We start from the raw sequence: 18190 nt of genomic DNA, 5'->3' as shown, positions 1-18190 counted from the left end.
ACAGCAACCCAACAGTGCCCAATTGGTTAGCAGGCCAAGATTGGAGACACAAAAAACAAAATAGACACGTGGGTTTTTTTTATAGGCAATAGTGCTAATTGTATTCAGTGATAACACTCATAGAATACATAATCATAGTAGTGCAAAATCAAATGTACGTAGTTACATGAATTTAGATGGCGCAGAGTGGGAAACTTGTCATCCTATTCGTACTAGACAAAGGTAACCTACTTCATAAATGTAGAAAGTTCAGTATATCACCTGCAAACACATGAACAGTATATAGTAACAAGGTGACGTGTAGCTGGAGAAAGCCGAACTCGACGCGTTTTGCTCAAACAAGGACTTTTTCAAGGGTAGCTGTGCGTCTCATATAGCAGTTGTAAATATGACAACAAGTATAGGTCCCAATCAGGTAACACTCCTAGAAGGTTACTTGAGTACAGAACATAAAGGGTATTCCAGGCAGGTCACATGCATCAGATTTCGTTACAATACAAAGTGGTACCGGGTAGACTCTTCTGCATGTGCGACAATGAACAATTCCTGGCGTTTGGAATACAATTTTTCCCAGGTCACTACTTTGCATGCATAGAATTGATGTTGATTGGAGTTAATCTGACACAAGTATAATAAGGATGCATTTTCCCAGGTTTTGGGTCCACTAGGCCCCTATTCCATCAGGTCCAGATTGTAGATGTATGGATGAATGAACATACAGCTGATTTACTGAAATGTGGTTTTGTCTCCTTATGTTAACTGAGGTGGCTCCATAGATACGAGGTGCCCCAGCTAACCTGAGACTTCACATGTGTAATAGAATTGTATATAAAGCTACCAGCTGTGGTCATATAGCCCCCAAATCTGCAAAAACTCACCCCTTACCCCTGTCCTTCTTTAGTTATTGTCACCTGATCAAGATGACGTCTTTCCCCAGAATGTTATATCCACTTCAAACTATCCCAATACTTTTAAAATATAAGAATTTACAATCTCTTCTTCTAGGAAACTGACCTGGGAGGGTTCTGACAAGCTGAGAATATTGCAGAGGTAAGTGATGGACATGGAAAAGTCATTTTTATTCAAATAAAAATATCAAATGTTTTTTTTTTTATATAGCTGAACATTTTAGTAATATACATTTCGAATAATAATAATATTCATGAATTAAAAAGAAGTGAGATAATTTTTGTCTGAATCCTTCAGGGTTTTCTTTGCCATCCTGGCGCTGTTTTGTCCACCCCCTGAATGTCACGTCAGAGTTTTCAGAACAGGAGGTGCAGTTGTTGCTACCACTTGGACCATGCTGTCTGCCACCAGTGTGGGGCAATTAACTAACATTCACTAAATTAACCAATTCTGGATTGGTGATCTGCTACAACTACCTGTTCCTTATGCCAGGCAGTAATTGTACCACCCTGGTGCCAACAAAACAACCACCAACAGTATAATTAGAGGTAAACCAAACCAATCATAAAAATACATTCCCTCTGTCCGAGATTTCTAAAACTGGCTAAATAAGCCATTGCTTGTGATTTTCCACAAAAGTCACAATATGATCAAATTGGGGAATTTTCTTTGCAACGATAGGGAAATTATTTGTGACTGTTAAAGTGAATTTGTAGCATTTAATTGCAGTTCTGCAGAAGCAGTTATTCTCCATTGTGAAGTAATTGTGAAATTTGCCTTTTGTCTAGGCACAATTAGAGGTGAAAAGATTGTAAAAATAAATTCAGACTGAGCCAAAACCTAAAATCTGAAATTCTGTTTTAACCCTTTGACTATTTATCCAATACTAAAATTTTTTTAGGTGGAGTAAAAAGTTTTAGGTGGAGTTGGGCTTTAAATTTAAAGCCAGCGGGTGTTACGAAAACACAGAAATTGTTGACTATAATTTACCGTTGTGTTTGCAGGGTTGGGGGCCGGTACACACGGACATTTCTTACTTTAAGAGGAGGCTTCCCAAGAATGATATCGGATGCCTTTTCTGCTATCATTATTGTTGGAGCATTTAAATTGCCACTTACAATACTGGGCATGATGGAGGCATCCACCACTCGTAAATGTTCCACACCTATCACTTTAGTCTCCGGGTCAACAACTGCACCTGTGTCAGCCGGCTGTCCCATTTTACAGGTGCAGGATGGGTGATAAGCCGTGTCTGCCTTCTGTCTAATAAAAGCATCGATCGCTTCATCGGTCTGGACACTGGGGCCAGGCAGGATTTCGGGTCCTCGGAATTCATCAAACGCTTTCTGAGCAAAAATCTCTCTGGACAGCTTCACACACTGCCGGAAATCTACAACGTCCTTTACTGTCAAATGATACACGAAGATAGTTATACAAATGTACAGATAACAGGAAGAATAAATACACAAATCACTAAGAATAGTGCAGAAATAACATCCTGTTTACTTCTTTGTGCTGCATTAAAGTGAATGGATGGACTGCCAATGCACCCTAATCTACCAAAAGAAGGACACATCACTTTCTATTTTTCTTATGCAACAAACTACCCATGCACTGACATGCATTGTGGTGCACCTCAACGTAGGTGCATTGCCTTAGTGTGTTGGGGTGCTACTTGCATAATAACAACTCAATGCATGTTACAAGTTGTACTGTGCATCCCCTACTACACCATAAAAGCTTAAATGGCTTAAAAAATAAAAATATACCTTGATATCTTTTGTGTCATGTGAAACAGCATGTGGGACTGGCCTGCACCATGACATTTGATTGTAGCTCAGAACTTGCAGTGTCAGCTGAAACTCTAGAGGCTTTTTAGGCCTTACCCCCAGGGGTGTAGTCGTAAAAAAAAGAAGAGGGGGCACAGAACATGCCCGCTCCACTTCACCCCTGCCTATGTGTCACTCAAAGGGGAAGAAACTTCATGATACCAGAACCCGGTGGGAGAGTGGGTTGTCTTCAGAGAGACAACCTGCTCACCACCCTGAGCCTGCAATTCTATATGGGAGACATGGTCCGTGCCCCACCGCGGGTCCTTCTGCTGAACCCGCGGTGGGGCAGACTGGCCAGAGCCGTGGACAATTAAAGAATCCTTTGCAAAATAGGAGTGGGCACACGTGCCCATTCCCAAAAAAAAAAGTGAGAGCACGGTGTCCCCACGCCGTGCCTGCTCCACTACATCCCTTCTTACCCCCCAGCAGGACAATAAGTAACTTTACTACTGATCAAAGAATGCTCATAGGATGTCTAAGGGTCTTTTCCCTTCCTTTTTATTTTGTTCTCTCTTCCATTTTTATTTGTTCTTTGCCCTATAATATTGTTTATGTTTTATATGAATGTAAGTACCTCTGTCTGGAACGAGTATGTTGTGTTAAAAACTTTTTGAAAAATGTAATAAAAACTTTTTGAAACAGAAACAACAATGTGGGACACATTTTAGGGTGAGATGTAATTTCCTGTTTAGTGATGTCAGGACAGGATAAGTAGTCTGACAGATCTGTCCATTTTCAGTCCTAGCAGTCTGCTTCCCACCAGTATTAGACTGGCACTTGGTATACAGGTCCACATAGTTACATAGTAGGTCAGGTTGAAAACAGACATAAGTCCATCAATTTCAACCACTAGTGAAATAAAAATATCCCAGATATAAAACCCTATGGTCATAGTTGGTCCAGAGGAAGGCAAAAAAAAACTGTGGTACAATTTGAAACATACTGAACAACATGGATAAAATCATCTAACCACTCAACACTAACAGCCAGTCAAATTGCTGGTAAAATGTTCCTATATTGGGGAGCAGTGGGGAGAATTAGGCTATCTGCTACATTTTTTTTGCTTTCTGAGTTTTAGCAGGGAAATCAATTTTTTACATTTGTGACTTGAAGAGGAAAAGAAAGAAAATGTTCCAATGCAGAGAAATCTCCAAGTGATGACTGTCAAAGTTAGAATTTCCCCTTACTTTGGTAAGATTTAACTCAGCACTTAAAGTAAAACTGCAAAGTTCACCCCTTCTAGCAAATCCTGGACCATCCACATCCCTTGTCTTGGAGCGCTCCCCATCCCAGTCCTCGCCTTGAATACTATAATGCAGCTGTATGATAGAACACTAAAATAAAAGACCTTCTCATTATTGAAGCTGGTTATGGTAGTGAAAATACATTCTATAATTTATACTGGGAAATCTAAGTTCAATTTGACATTTTATGCTGAACGATGATCACAGATGGCTGATATTTTTTACTCACCGGTAGATAAATAGTTGGGATTGATAATGGGATGATCTTTTGGGTCAGTACTACGAAGTTTCAGCCACCCCACACTGGTTGCCCTCATGGTTCCAACATGAACCTGGAATACATATTAAACTCTGAATTACTTTTGTTTCATTCCTGGTGCAAAATATTCCTGAACATGCCTAAAGGATATGTAATCCCTAACAGTGATCTTTTCTTGTTTGCTCCCCCTTGGCCTGTTTGAATATATAACTGAAAGGGTTTTGTTATATTTGTAATTGCAAAAAAATATCCACTAACTTGCCAGAAATTCAGTACATTTGTAGGGTCCTTAAATAAACTGACAATAAATAAATCCCAAATGTTTTCTTGTACAATATACACTGTGGACGATAAAACAAATTCCTTCCAATGGTGATTAGTTCTGTGGTCCTAACACACTTCCTGAATGACAACTGTGCAGTTGCGTATCCATAAATACAGTATAGTGAATGGTCCCCTTTATACCTAGCTGGGTGGCAGATGGAGAGAGGGGAATCTAAATGCTATAATGGAGGGAAGTGGGTAAATAAACCACACTCTGCATATAGATGACGATGTTTAACCACATATATTCATAAATCAGTTTACAAATTCTTTGAATCACGGCCCTATGCAGATGAAGATTTCCAGCAATAATTAAATATTAAAACTTAAAATAGTAAGCACATCTTTCAAGTTGTTCAGAGATACCTTTCAGCTCAGAATGGGTTTTAGTAGAGACCCCTCCGCAGAATGTAAGCAGAAGAGTGAATGAGCATTTCCTTTTCTTTACAATTAGAAGCTCTCTACTTTATTTTAGGATGGTGTACGCTTGCTTCTTTGTGCATGTTTCATGGCGGCTGTAGGAGGTTGGGAGTTAAGTGTCAATTGTAATTATATTCTGTGAATGGTGAAGAGGAGGCAGAAAAATGTTCACAGAGAAAGTTGGACGCAGTGAGAGGTTTCCTTTCTGTACTACACCAATAATTCGAGCAGAATGGTTACATAGTAGGTTAGGTTGAAAAAAGACATAAGTACATAGGAATAGAAGTTTTAATTCTCATATAAGAAGCAATTCTAGTTATTATCTGTTGTGTAATTGGTAATGCGCCTCAATCCTGGAGCCAACCCGTGAATTGTACAAGGAATACATTTGTTTGTGTATAAAGAATACAACAGAGAGAGAAAGTATATTAAAAGTATGGAAGTATTTATATATTACAATGTAATAGAGACTCGGAAGGCTGCCGCCTGGCTCACTCTGACCACCACAATCTAATACAATTATAAGAACCCAGTAAGTGAAAACTTTCTTGTGTACACTTTACTTCGAATAAAAGCTGGAGCATATTTATTCATATGAGAAATCAAACATTGGTTTTGATGAAAGAACATATGACAGCACAATCTTGAATACATAGGAATACTCTGCAGATCTAATATGAATAATGTAAGACTCAAACAGGAAATTTAAGCAGTAACCATCACAAAGAACAGGAATACATTTTGTTATAAAATGTCAGATATATAATTGCACAGTAAAATCTCCCAATCAAACGTAGTATTCATATAATCTAAGAAGCATTCAACAACCACTTTAAAATACTAGCAAGCCCTTAATCAATAACAAAGTCAGAACACAAAACGGTCAGCCTATTTAACCAGCCATTTTTCTTCACCACAAGCAGAGGTTACTTACCATGTTATCTGTGATCAACTACCAACAAATATAAAGTTTACCAATCCCCTGAGGAAACCTGGTAGGGCGAAACGCGTCGGGGATTAAGGGACCAATAACAGTAACACATTGTAAGGATCCATCAGCACAAATAGACTCTATTGTCTAGCTTTGAAGAAAAAAAGACCCCTCCCCATTGTATGAATGTAATGCAAATGGGGGACGGGTCGTACAAGTATGTCACTATAATATTGTATAATTTCAATCTATTACATTGTAATATATAAATTCTTGTATACTTTTAATATATAAAAACCAACAAAACTCTCTTTCTCTCTCTGTTGTATTCTTTATACACACAGAAATGTATTCCAAGAAGCAATTCTAGTTAAAAGTGGATGAGCCACCAATAACCAAACAATGGCTCTTCCATAATTTACCATAATTTACCTTTTTAGTCACACAATGGTATCCTTAATTTCTATTACACCACAACGTGGTTAAGGTGTCCCCCTTAGGCAAGAACAACAGCTCAGATGTTCACATGTTCCTGCCTGATCTAGAGGAGGAATACACCCTGACATGAACAACTTGTGGAAAGTCATTTAAATAAATTGTGCATGATTAGGGCTTAGCTTCTTGCAGTGCTTTAGTGATGCCTAACATTTGAAAAGACTAAGACATCTGGTAATCAAATATGTGCAAGAAGATTTTAATAGCTTTCTCTTAAATAGAAGATTTTAATAGACAGTTTACTTAAATAGAAACTTGATGTTTGACAAAATTACCTATGAGCCATCAAGGTGTCACAGACATCAGTGTAAAGCTGTTTGTTGCTCCCTTAATAGCACATTATTTCATAGAATGCAAAGTTCTGCATTCATATGCCATTCATTAGAATTCCACTTTTCACAAACACATTTCCAGATTTCTCTGGACATGTCGTAAACAAGAACATGTGCCAAAGCAGCCTTAAAGGAACAGAATTCCGAAAAATGAGATAAGGCCCAAACATTTAGACTTGTTGGGGTTATTCAAGTGACATGAGGGACTATGGAGGCTGACATTGCTAAACTCTACTTTATAGTTTGTTCCCTGCCTGTAATTCTGATCCTTGGGCTTCATTCCTGTGTAAATTGCTTGAAAGAATTATGACTTTTTTACACTCATTTTCAGCATGCTTGTTCCATTTTTTTCAATCCAAAAGTATTTAGACCAGACAATGCCAGGCAACTATTGTCTCCAAGAATGGCAACCCTGATACTTCTCCCATATTAAAACTGTGGGATGACACCATAGGCAATAAACATTGAAAGGCATCACACCTTATTAGACATAGGGTGAGCTTTTGATAAAAGTTGGGGTCAGGTGGTGCGGGTCCCCGTTTATCAGAATATGTAGAAGTTGCATAAAAGCAGCCAAAACCTAGGAAATGTGTCAATGTACCACTGTGAGACTTACCTGGTAGGCCTCTATCTTGGGGCTCACTCTCCCATGATCTATGACCTGAGATGGGAGGAAATGGAACTGGACGTCAGGATGTTCCACCCCTGGAGCACTTCGAATAAATCCACCAGTCTCCAAGTGTGCAGTTGCACCGTCTCCTGAAGATCAAAACAAAATCCCAGTAATTACTTGCATTGTACGTGGTGTAAACTTCTTACAATCTACAGTACAGCAAAACTCAGACTGGTAAATGGGAAAAAGCTGTAGTCGGGTGGTCAAAAAGTGAGTGCGGGCAACATTCGACAAATTTAGTGTTCCCAGTTATTATTGCCATAGGAATCCAGTAACTTCTATAATTCTGTCAGCTTTCTACATCCAACCCCATCCCCCACTCCCATTCTTTGATCCAACCTACCAGTGCCCGCACTCCCATTTTTACATCGTCCTTGTATTGTGCCCATGCTGTCCAGTGCCCCAGTATTGTGACCCAATATTGCAGTAACCACTAAAAACAGAATGGTGGTTACTGAGAATTGCCAGGTGGTGCACCCAGCTAAAAGGGGCCGGGGAGAACATTGATGTGTTATTACCTGTTTGGGATTCAGCTTGTACTTGTATCAACTAAGAAGAGGATTGCACAAAATTGCTCCAATGTCAGTTCTGTTACCTGTCCTGTTTAGATATTTGGCTTCCTATCTTCATTATTTTGTTTTGTTGCATAGTTACCTAATGTGATGCTTACCTGTGAACTTCCACATCCACTCCAGGCCAATTTTCAACATCTTCAGAGGTTTCTGAGCTGCATATAAAGTTATGGGTTTGGTGCACATTTGCTGGATGTAAACTTCCAGGTGGTCCTGAAGGTTCTGTCCCACCCCTAAAACAATATATAGAGCACATATCAAGGCAGAGACCATGCAACGTATGCAGAGAGGACATTCAGTGCAGAATGAGAATAAACCCGGGGGATATAAAAACTTTTTTTTTTTAAGTTTGTTAATGTTTTTGTGATATTTTACATTTTTTATGTATTTTACATGATAAATATTAATCAAATAATAAAACCATGGTTCCTATGACTTCTATGTTTTACAGCAGTTCTGTGGTTGCATTTTATCATTAAATAAACATTCGAATATGCAGCACAACAAACAACAGAAGCATATACGACTACTGGTTTGGACACAAATGGGACTCGAAGTTTCATTTAAACATTTTTGGGGGACAGGGGACTGCCGATTTTGGAAGGTACTGCAGAACTAAACTCTCATACTGACTTTGAGGGGTCATAGACATGAGATTGGAATATGTACTACATGGTCAGTGCTTTTTGAGACTTGCTATTTCCCAGTGGACACAAGGTATAAATCTGTCTAGGGATCAGTGGAACCCTAAACTACTTCCAGAAGTTGCCAGGGATACTTAGAGCTCTGACTGATTGACCTCCCATAAGATGGTGGATGGTGCCAGCATAGTAATGGGGCCAACTTAACTTGGCAAAGCCATCTGCATAGGTGGCATTTTGACCACTCATGTACGGGGAAAATTCTTCCCACTGGTAACCAATGCAAATAGGAGTTTTCCCATTGAGACTATACCAGGGGTTCCTCAACACTTGAAGCATATTTTAAGAATTACCCAGTGGTAAAAAAGGTTGAGAAAGGCTGCTCTAAGCAAAAGACAACTTTCACAGTGCACAGGAATGATGTTTGTTGTAGCAAACTGCCACAATTAGAGAGAGATGGTCTGATTTTTTAAAGCTCACCAAGACTGGAGAAGATAGACTATCATGAGAGAGCCTGGGTGATTCAGCAAACCTGTAATGGATTTTTTAAAATCATTTACTATTATTTGTCAAATGTTTTCAATCCTGGACCAGATGCATTCCAGGTTTGTTGGACCACCCAGGTTCTCCAGTCTAACTTGTCCTGGAGAGATTTAATTAAAGAGAAAGAGAGAAGGAGAGAGGAAGAGCGGAGACACACACACAATGGCAACATAGTTGTACCACATATTACCTGGAAGGTCAGCGATCACCGGAATTCCTAATTTGGTGAGCTCCGAGGCATTTCCAATTCCAGATAACATGAGAAGTTGTGGAGAATTTATGGCTCCACCACTCAGTATTACTTCTTTGCTGGCAAATGCCTGGGAACAGACAGAGTTCTATCTTAGAATATACAATGAACACTTCTAGGGCAAAGTAACCTTCTGAATTTAATATTCTGGGTTTAACCATTTTACTTTGACTTGCATGCCTCGGCCTCGTGAATTAAATATTTTAAATGCACCCAGTTGGGACAAGGTCGTTTAGCACCCCCATATCTATATTTCACACAAAAGAAGATAAAACCTACAGAGCTTGTGAATCCGTAGGTGGAAAGGGAAGCTGATGGGGCACAGGACATGTTCATTGATTTTTTTCAAATAACCTTTTCTACAGGGTTCTTCATACACATAACATTTATTATTATTAATTTTAAACAATACATATACACACAAAGACACAAAACATTTTACACATCAAATACCATCCACAGCTTCTGACATTTAACCAATATTTGCTTACAATACCCACAACAAACTACATACACCATTATACTTAAGGTATTAATACACTTCACTATCCTGCCCGTTAATTCCGGCATCAATCATTTCCTTCACCGTATAAATGATCACAGCATCTGTCCCATTCAGGTTACCCAAATTCCCTCATTTTAAAATCACCCCTAACGTACAATATTACTCTGCAGACCACAATGCAACTTCTCTGCCTCTGGTCCTTTATTACATCATCTCTCTGTTCCTTCCTTGTGCTTTCTATGCCACTTATATTCACCACTTTTATTAATGTAGAATTGCCAAGGTTTTAATATACAATAAATGTAGAAGGAACCAAGTGTCATTGTATGAATACCAGCACTGAAAATTAAAATACTTTCTGGACTGTTACCTTTTTCTTGCGTCCATTCTGGACATACTCTATGCCAGTGGCTCGCTGTCCTTGGAAAAGTATTTTAGTGACTAGGGCCTTCTCCTTTACAGAAAGGTTAGGACGAGACAATGCAGGACGCAGATAGGCGCTGGCAGTGCTCCATCTCTGACCTTAACAAGAAAGTTCTCATTAAACAAAAAATTATTTATACAGAGAAGAAATGTTTGCAATTACTATAGCTGTAATGGTTTTATCACTTACCTTTGTATATGGTCATATCCATCCAACCAACTCCTTCTTGTTGATACCCATTCATATCCTCAGTAAAAGGGTATCCTGCTTGCTTGGCTGCTTCAATAAATTTGTGATGGAGACAATGGTTGGTCTTTCCTCTTGAGACATGTAGCAGTCCATTGCCTCCTCTGTAGTCATCAGGTCCATGTTCATGGTTCTGGGCCTTCCTAAAATATGGCAAGCAATGAGCATAATCCCATCCAGTTGCACCTTGGGTGTTCCACCGATTATAGTCCTCTGCATGTCCTCGAATATAGACCATGGCATTCAGTGAGGAAGAACCACCCCACACTCTACCTCTGGGCCAGTACATCACCCTATTGTCCATATGTTTCTGTGGTTCCGTGTGATAAAACCAATTGTATTTATCATCACATAGGTTGTACATCAATGCAGCTGGCATGTGAATCTTCCATGACAACCTCTTACAGCCCAACATCAAATCTTTGGGTCCAGCTTCTAACACCAGCACTGCATTGTCAGCATTCTCAGACAGTCTGTTGGCCAATACGCAGCCTGCTGAGCCAGCCCCAACAATAATGTAGCTGAATGAATCCCTTGGATTGGAAGTTTGGGTAGAGAATGGGCTGGGAATTATTGACTGGGATTTTGGTCCAAATGATGGTTTCATTTTGTGTAAATCGCAAATTAGACTATTGGAATGGATTAGTCTGTTGACTGAATACGTGGAAATGTTTTTAAATACAGAAGCCATCTTCTATGATGTATATGCTAAAGAATAAAAAAATATATATTAGTGAAGTAGTAACTACTCCTATATGTAAAAGAGTTACAAAATATCAACTATGCGAAGGAATTGTCTTATGCATAATGTATGTATAATGATCCTTAATTGAACTGAATCAGCCATAAAGCGGAAGGTCAGCCAATATTTTTCATTTTAAATTTTAACTCTTGGTACATATTATTTTATCTGTAGTTCCTATAAGAAGAGTTTTTCAACACTTTCGCCCAACAACACCAGGACAGAAAGTGAAGGTAAATCTCTAAAGCTGATGTTTTCCCTACAGTAATAATAAAAAATTCAAATGAGGAAGAAGTTTTTACGACTTAACAACTCTACCCTGATGTGATAAAGTTATGAGAAGATATACACTTTAATGCCTGTATTGTGCTTACCATAAGGGCAGAACAGAAGCTGTGTCTGCAGAATGCTTTATGTGCACATTGAAAGCCACAACAAGACAATTCTATATACACAATATACACATATATATACACAAGATTAGCATCTCCTAGATCACAATAGAAATTTGCAATCTAATATGCTGGGAAAAGTGGAGTTTGAGTACCTAATGTAATATTTGAATCTATCTTCTGCTTCCAATTAAAAGGAAGGATGGCAATTCCTACAGAAATATGTGTTGTTATCCCTCATTCTTAATGTGCTTATAATGGTGATACTTTGGCTGGATATGCTGGGGGTTTTGGTCCTGCAGAACTCTCATTTACCTTGCCAAAAAGGTAACCAGCAACTTACTAGCAGAGCTACAGATTTTAGTGTTCAATTATTTCGAGAAATGTTTAGTCCTGTGGATTATGACCAAATATTTATAAGGCCAATATTTCATAAGCAGCCTATTCAAGATATCTGGGAGCGTATTCTAATTTCTCTATTATTATTACACAGTATTTATATAGCGCTGACATTTTATGCAGCACTGTATAAAGTCCATAATCATGTCACTAGCTGTCCCTCAAAGCGTCCCACAATCTAATGCCCCTACTATAGTCATATGTCCTTAATACAGTCTAAGGTCAATTGTGGGGGAAGCCAATTAACCTAACAAGCCCACACAAACACGAGGAAAACCTGCAAACTCCATGCAGAGATTCTGTCTGAGACCCAGCGCTGCAAAGACCAGAGTACTAACCACTGAGCCACCATGCTGTCACAACAGCTACTGAATTTACAAAGATGCAATCTGAAATACTTTGAAATGCTACCTATAAAGATCAACATCCGAATGTCGTATATGCAGGCCCATGGCTGTCAATTCGATTGTCACCATACTATCTAGTGTGGTACTAACCTGAAACAAGCAGGCAGCCTCTAAAAAGTCTTTCCTGTATGCTTGTTCCACAACAGTAACTTACTTGGTATTAAAGCCGGGATCAGAATGACAAAAAAAAACTGCAGGAAATCGGTTATCTTTGTAAAAAAAAAAAAAGATATTCAAAGTCCTTTCTGTATTTTTTTTTCCTAGACCTCCAACCCTTTTGTGTACACTGCCTGGACTGAGTATAGAGCTAGGTGCTGTAATAATATAACTGCTGGGATAACCATAAATCACCACAATTGATCAACTGCAGACCTGGGAGGAAGAACGATGTCCCCTCACATTTTGCTACCTGAAATGTAAAGAACCTGAAGGATAAGGGATTAGGTTCTGGGTTAGTGTATAGATAGGCGTAGGAAAGCATATATAGATTAGACATAAGCTTAACCATATGCACTTGTGGTTAAGATTAGGGTTAGGTGCCAAGTGGAAAGAGCTTTGTAAAGGTTGGACACCAAGAAGTGAGGGATAGACACCAGTAAGTGTCAGAATTGGGCAGCAGTATGCAATTTTAGCATTGGAAGTAACATTATTTACAAGCTAGTGGAGTACAGAGAAGGAGAATAAACCTTGTATTACTGGAGGACTTCATGGGTAAGAGCTTTCCTAATCCTTTAAATACAGTTCCACTTTAAATCTAGGTCACCCTTCCTAGCTCCTAACAGGTTACCAGTAATGTTGTGATCAGTTTAAGCAGCAGAAATGTAACGCTTTGCCTTACCTATTCCAGCTCTCTTACTTCCTCTTACACACAGGAACATTTTATGTAAATAGATTATATAAAGACATATATTTGTTTATTAACCCTTAGGGAAAACTGAGTTCTGTCCTTGACCTTCCTAAAGACATATCACTCCAAGTAGCATGTAGTTCATGGGAGCAAGCCACTAATTACATATATGATATATTTGCTTTACCTGCTACAGGATTTATATTACAGCCTCCTTAGATCCATGACTTGCACTGCAGCATCAGCAGAGCTCAATCAAGAACAATCCTTGCCTGTTGATTGGATAAAGAAGAGGCAGAAGCACTTGGATGAGGTCATTCCTGAGCTAAATTGGTTTTTATTACTGGCCCTAGTTCTCCCAATCCAGAGTGCTGCTGTACAGAGCAATACAGGAGGCTATATCAAGGCAGAATCAGGTATGTATATCAGCTATCAAAAACTTTTTCCAATCATGTTGCTCCCCTTTTATTATTTTCATCATGTGCGCTGGAACTGGAGTGCCAGCCGTGGTGGGATAGAGATGCGAGGGAAGTATTCTTCTGTAATATGACTAAATGAATGAATATAGTATTATCTATATCAGAAATACGTGGTGCTATTGCTATTTTTGCTGCATGCCCAGATTTAGGCTATAGCCATTATCATTGATTTTTATTTCCACTTCATCCTTAGCTTTAAATATTTTATCCAAGGAACCATGCAACTGCGGTAAAGTAATACTACAAAGGAGACACTTTCACTTTTTTGGGTCACCATAAGTAGTCCATGGAAGGATGAGGTAGACCACAAGATTTTTTTTAGAGAAAGCCCAAAGAAAATTGGCTTCAGTGGTAACTTTCCTGAGACACAAATTTCTCATTGCTCCTCTGGAGGAACCCTTGATAAGAAATACTGCTCCAAAGGAAGCACAGTTGCCTAGTTCCACTACATTGTGCCCATATTAAAGTAAGATTAAAATCACCTGTAATCTACAAAATTCACCTTTGATCCATATTTTCCATAATACATTGTACCTGTTTTCCCTAGACCTCATATCACCTCTTAAATGTGTAATATCACTCACCTTTGCCACTGAGTGTTATTAAAGCTAAAGTGGACCCTGGGAAAATGTTATTCATTAAGGTCTATGCAGACAGAGGTTAGACTCTCTGGGAAGATTTACCCCAATTATTTATCCAAGTTACCATTGTCACTAGGATAGAAAGTTAGGGGAAGCCAACATTTTAAGCGGTCATCGGAGGAATAGGTCAGAGAAAATCCTCCAACAGGAACACTGGCTTCCGGGAAACCAGAAAAACTGGCCAGCCATTATCAGCGAGGATTCAGTGGGACTTTAGGGTTCCTCCATTTGATATTGGTGTATTGACCCCCTTTTGGCTAGTGTCTGCCTAGTTTTGAGTCCAATACCTCTTGGCATAGCCAGTGGCATATCTTCAGATTATCTTTTATGCCATCAGTAATGTGGAGTTATAAACCATACCTTGGTTCACTCAATGATAAATTGTACTTAATGATAAATTGATAATTGCTTTGTTAAGCGCACAGCCACCCCTGAAGAAGCCCTTGTTTGGGCAAAACGCGTTGGGTCTGGGTCTTCCGGCTGCGGACCACCTTTTTTATTGTGATCCTTGCAGTCAATACCTTCCATATTTGGCATTTATAAAGTAGGTTATTATAGTCTAGTATAATTAAATGGCAGTGGGCTACTTCCCTGCAATAGAAGTTAATCGTTGTTTTGCACATGCTATTCTGTATGACTATGCTAATGTATTCTATGGGAGTTCATCAATGATTACAACACACAAGATTGCCAAAAACAACCCCAGCTATCTCTTTATTTATTTTTGAATTTGCACAATCGGTGTTGGCACAGCCCCCTTTAGAGACATTTCTCTGTTTCTAAAACTTTGAAACTGGCACTTCACTGTTACACCAACCTTACTAAGCCTTTTGGTTCACTCAATGACCACCAATGTAAGTAGCATTCTTCTTACTGACCCCCAATTATTACTTTTTACAGGGCTTCTTTAGGAACTGAATATTATTTTCAATGGTTCCTCTGGAGTAAAAAGGTTGGGAAATGCTGTTTTAAGCTGTAAAAGCATTGCAGCTTCCAATTAAACATTCTTAGTTCCACAGCTATACGAATATTAGCAACTCCTAGGTTTAGCAGGATTGCCAGGTGTAAATAATAAATGCCCCAGGGGATGTTTAAAGTCATTAGGTTAGGTCCCGGAGTCAGCTTAGGTGCAGGGTTTTCATGCTTGACCAGCGTGTCCTTTTAATATACATGATGTATGTCATACCATTTGCATGCTGTAAATGATCTACATAAGATCAACAGCCGACTCTCACCAACATATTTTACATTTAAACCCAGCCTGTGTTTTACCCCTTTATACATATATCCCAAAAAATACAATCTGATCAATTCTCCAATAATCTGACTCTAGTCTGTGGTAGGGATTCACTATATTATTACACAGTACAGTAATAAAACAGATGTGAATGATATCAAACCATCCGTACAGAACTACATATTGTTGGAACTAATGACTAATATAATAATAATTTATCCAGCAGCATTGATAAGAAAGTTTTAAATTTTAACAGCCTCAAGATAAACTTTGTATGATCGCGTAAAATGTATACTAATCCCTATAAAAACATTTTGTAATATCTTTTCGCATCTTGTTATAGAAAGCTTTTGTCCTCTCTGTTGTATTATAAAACTTGTGGGTAGAAAAAGAGATCGTAGTTCTAGTTAAAAAACATACGTGTCACAGTTTATGATTGTGAAATGCTAGAAAAGTTCATACGAGGTCAATAAGAATAACAATATGTCTTTGAAAATTGCTCCCGTATGTTTTTATTTGGAAGAAAGCCATACATACCTTGATGGAGAGACCTCAGAGGTGGACGGTGCAGAGTTGTTTGTCAATGTAAGCTGCGACTGTTCTGAAAAACTACAACTCCCTCCACTTCTGTGCCAACATAGACTCTAATACAGTATGCAAGTTTACTGGGGGAAGGGAGTATCCTTAAAGCTGTACAGAGTTACAAGAATATAAATCATTATAAGGAAAACTAGATAATAAAATATAATAATGCAAAGCTAGGATAATTACTGCAGATGTCAGCAGGTTTATGCTTTGTATGGGTAGAACCTGGAACAGGTCAGATTAAAGGGCCAGTCCACCCCCATTTTTTGGGTGCAGGTTAAACGGGATATAACGGGCCTGATTTATTGAAGCTCACCAAGGCTGGAGAGAACGAACTTTCATCAGTGAAGCTGGGTGATCCAGCAAAACCTAGAATGAATTTATTAGCAAATATTTTCAATCCTGGACCAGATCACCCAGCTTCACTGATGAAAGTGTATTCTCTCCAGCCTTGGAGAGCTTTATTAAATCAGGCCCAACGGCATTGTCTTAGGTAGTCCTGTATCTCTGCTATAATACCCAAACCTGTTCCTGTTCCCTGGTAGTTTTACAGGTTCCCATCCACCTGTGTGTGCCGTCACCTTTTGTTAAAATCTGCAGGTGAAACTGGGGGACCTGATAATAGCCACAGCAGATCCTGGAGCAAAGAGTTCTTGCCAAATACAAAAAAGCACCCTTCATTCTATTAATGTATGTTCTAATATAATGCTCAATGGTTAGCACTCTTGCCTCTAAGGGTAGACCACAGGTTCGAATCTCAGCCAGGACACTATGTGCAAGGAGTTTGTAGAGTTAGGCCCAAAAATATTTGGACAGAGAACTTTTTCTAATTTTGGTTCTGTACATTACCACAATTACTTTTAATGAAACAACTCAGATGCAGTTGAACTGCATAAAAATGTGAGGAACTAAAGCCTTTTTTTATACAATCACTTCATTTCAGGGGCTCAAAAGTAATTGGACAATTGACTCAAAGGCTATTTCATGAGCTGGTGTGGGCAATTCCTTTGTTAAGTCATTATGAATTAAGAAAATAAAAGGCCTGAAGTTGATTTGAGGGACAACATGTGGTGAAAGGAGCTCTCCATGCAGGTGAAACAAGCCATCCTTAAGCTACAAAAACAGAAAAAAACTATCTGAGAAATTGCTACAATATTAGGAGTGGCAAAATCTACAGTTTGGTACATCATGACCTACAATATCCTACCACCCAGCTTAAAAAAATGTTCTAGGTTGAACACTGCATAGGTTTTGGATCTGAGAGAAGACAAAAGGCTATCTACAGTTTCTAACAATATGAAAAGCTCACAACAGTTTATTTAGAGTTTACTTTACTTCACTTTTCCTGTGTATCTGACCAAAAAGTGATAAACAAACCTATTTTTGTAAATATAAAACATTTGCCCCAGTGAAATGAGCACAAACAGGTCACTCGCTGTTCTAAAGTTAGTTAAATATAATGGACATGAGCAAAGGGTAGTGATGCTGGGGACAATGACACTTTATATTCCACCGGCTGTGATTAATAGTTAACCTTTGAGCTGAAGAGTTAATGCCGGAATTGTGAAATCAAGTTGAAGAGTGTAGTGATTACCAGTTCAGTGTCTATCAAACCCAAATTATTTAATCTAATGTTATAGGCAATAACAGTGATGATAAATCAAAGGCAGCACGGAGGTTTAGAGGTTAGCACTCCGGTCTTTGTAGCGCTAAGTCCCGCGTTTGAATCTCGGCCAGGACGATATCTGCATGGAGATTGCAGGTTCTCCCCTGTGTCTGTGTGGGTTTCCTCCGGGTACTCTGGGTTTTCTCCCACATTTCAAAAAACATGCAGTTAGGTTAATTGGCTTCCCCCAAAACT

At 38.8% G+C, this 18190-nt stretch overlaps 1 protein-coding gene across 2 annotated transcripts; it reads right to left on the bottom strand.

The window, feature by feature from the left end:
* Window positions 1-1060: 1060 nt before the first annotated feature.
* CHDH (choline dehydrogenase) lies at window positions 1061-16433 on the bottom strand. 2 transcript variants are annotated; one of them, XM_072420945.1, is made up of 9 exons: window positions 16282-16347; window positions 13575-13659; window positions 10544-11308; window positions 10301-10452; window positions 9366-9495; window positions 8090-8224; window positions 7363-7505; window positions 4215-4317; window positions 1061-2314 (listed from the first exon to the last, which is right to left on the bottom strand). In XM_072420945.1, exons 3-9 carry the CDS (start codon window positions 11289-11291, stop codon window positions 1896-1898), a joined length of 1830 nt encoding a protein of 609 aa, XP_072277046.1. In that variant the 5' UTR covers window positions 11292-11308; window positions 13575-13659; window positions 16282-16347; the 3' UTR covers window positions 1061-1895. The 2 variants fall into 2 exon arrangements, with proteins under 2 accessions (XP_072277046.1, XP_072277045.1); XM_072420944.1 differs by lacking the exon at window positions 13575-13659 and having other exon boundaries at window positions 16282-16433.
* Window positions 16434-18190: the final 1757 nt, after the last annotated feature.

This window comes from Pyxicephalus adspersus, chromosome 8 (assembly GCF_032062135.1).
Source record: "Pyxicephalus adspersus chromosome 8, UCB_Pads_2.0, whole genome shotgun sequence".
Lineage (NCBI taxonomy): Eukaryota > Metazoa > Chordata > Amphibia > Anura > Pyxicephalidae > Pyxicephalus > Pyxicephalus adspersus.
The sequence above is the reverse complement of the archived record's forward strand: the minus strand, read 5'-3'. Positions and strand labels throughout refer to the sequence as shown.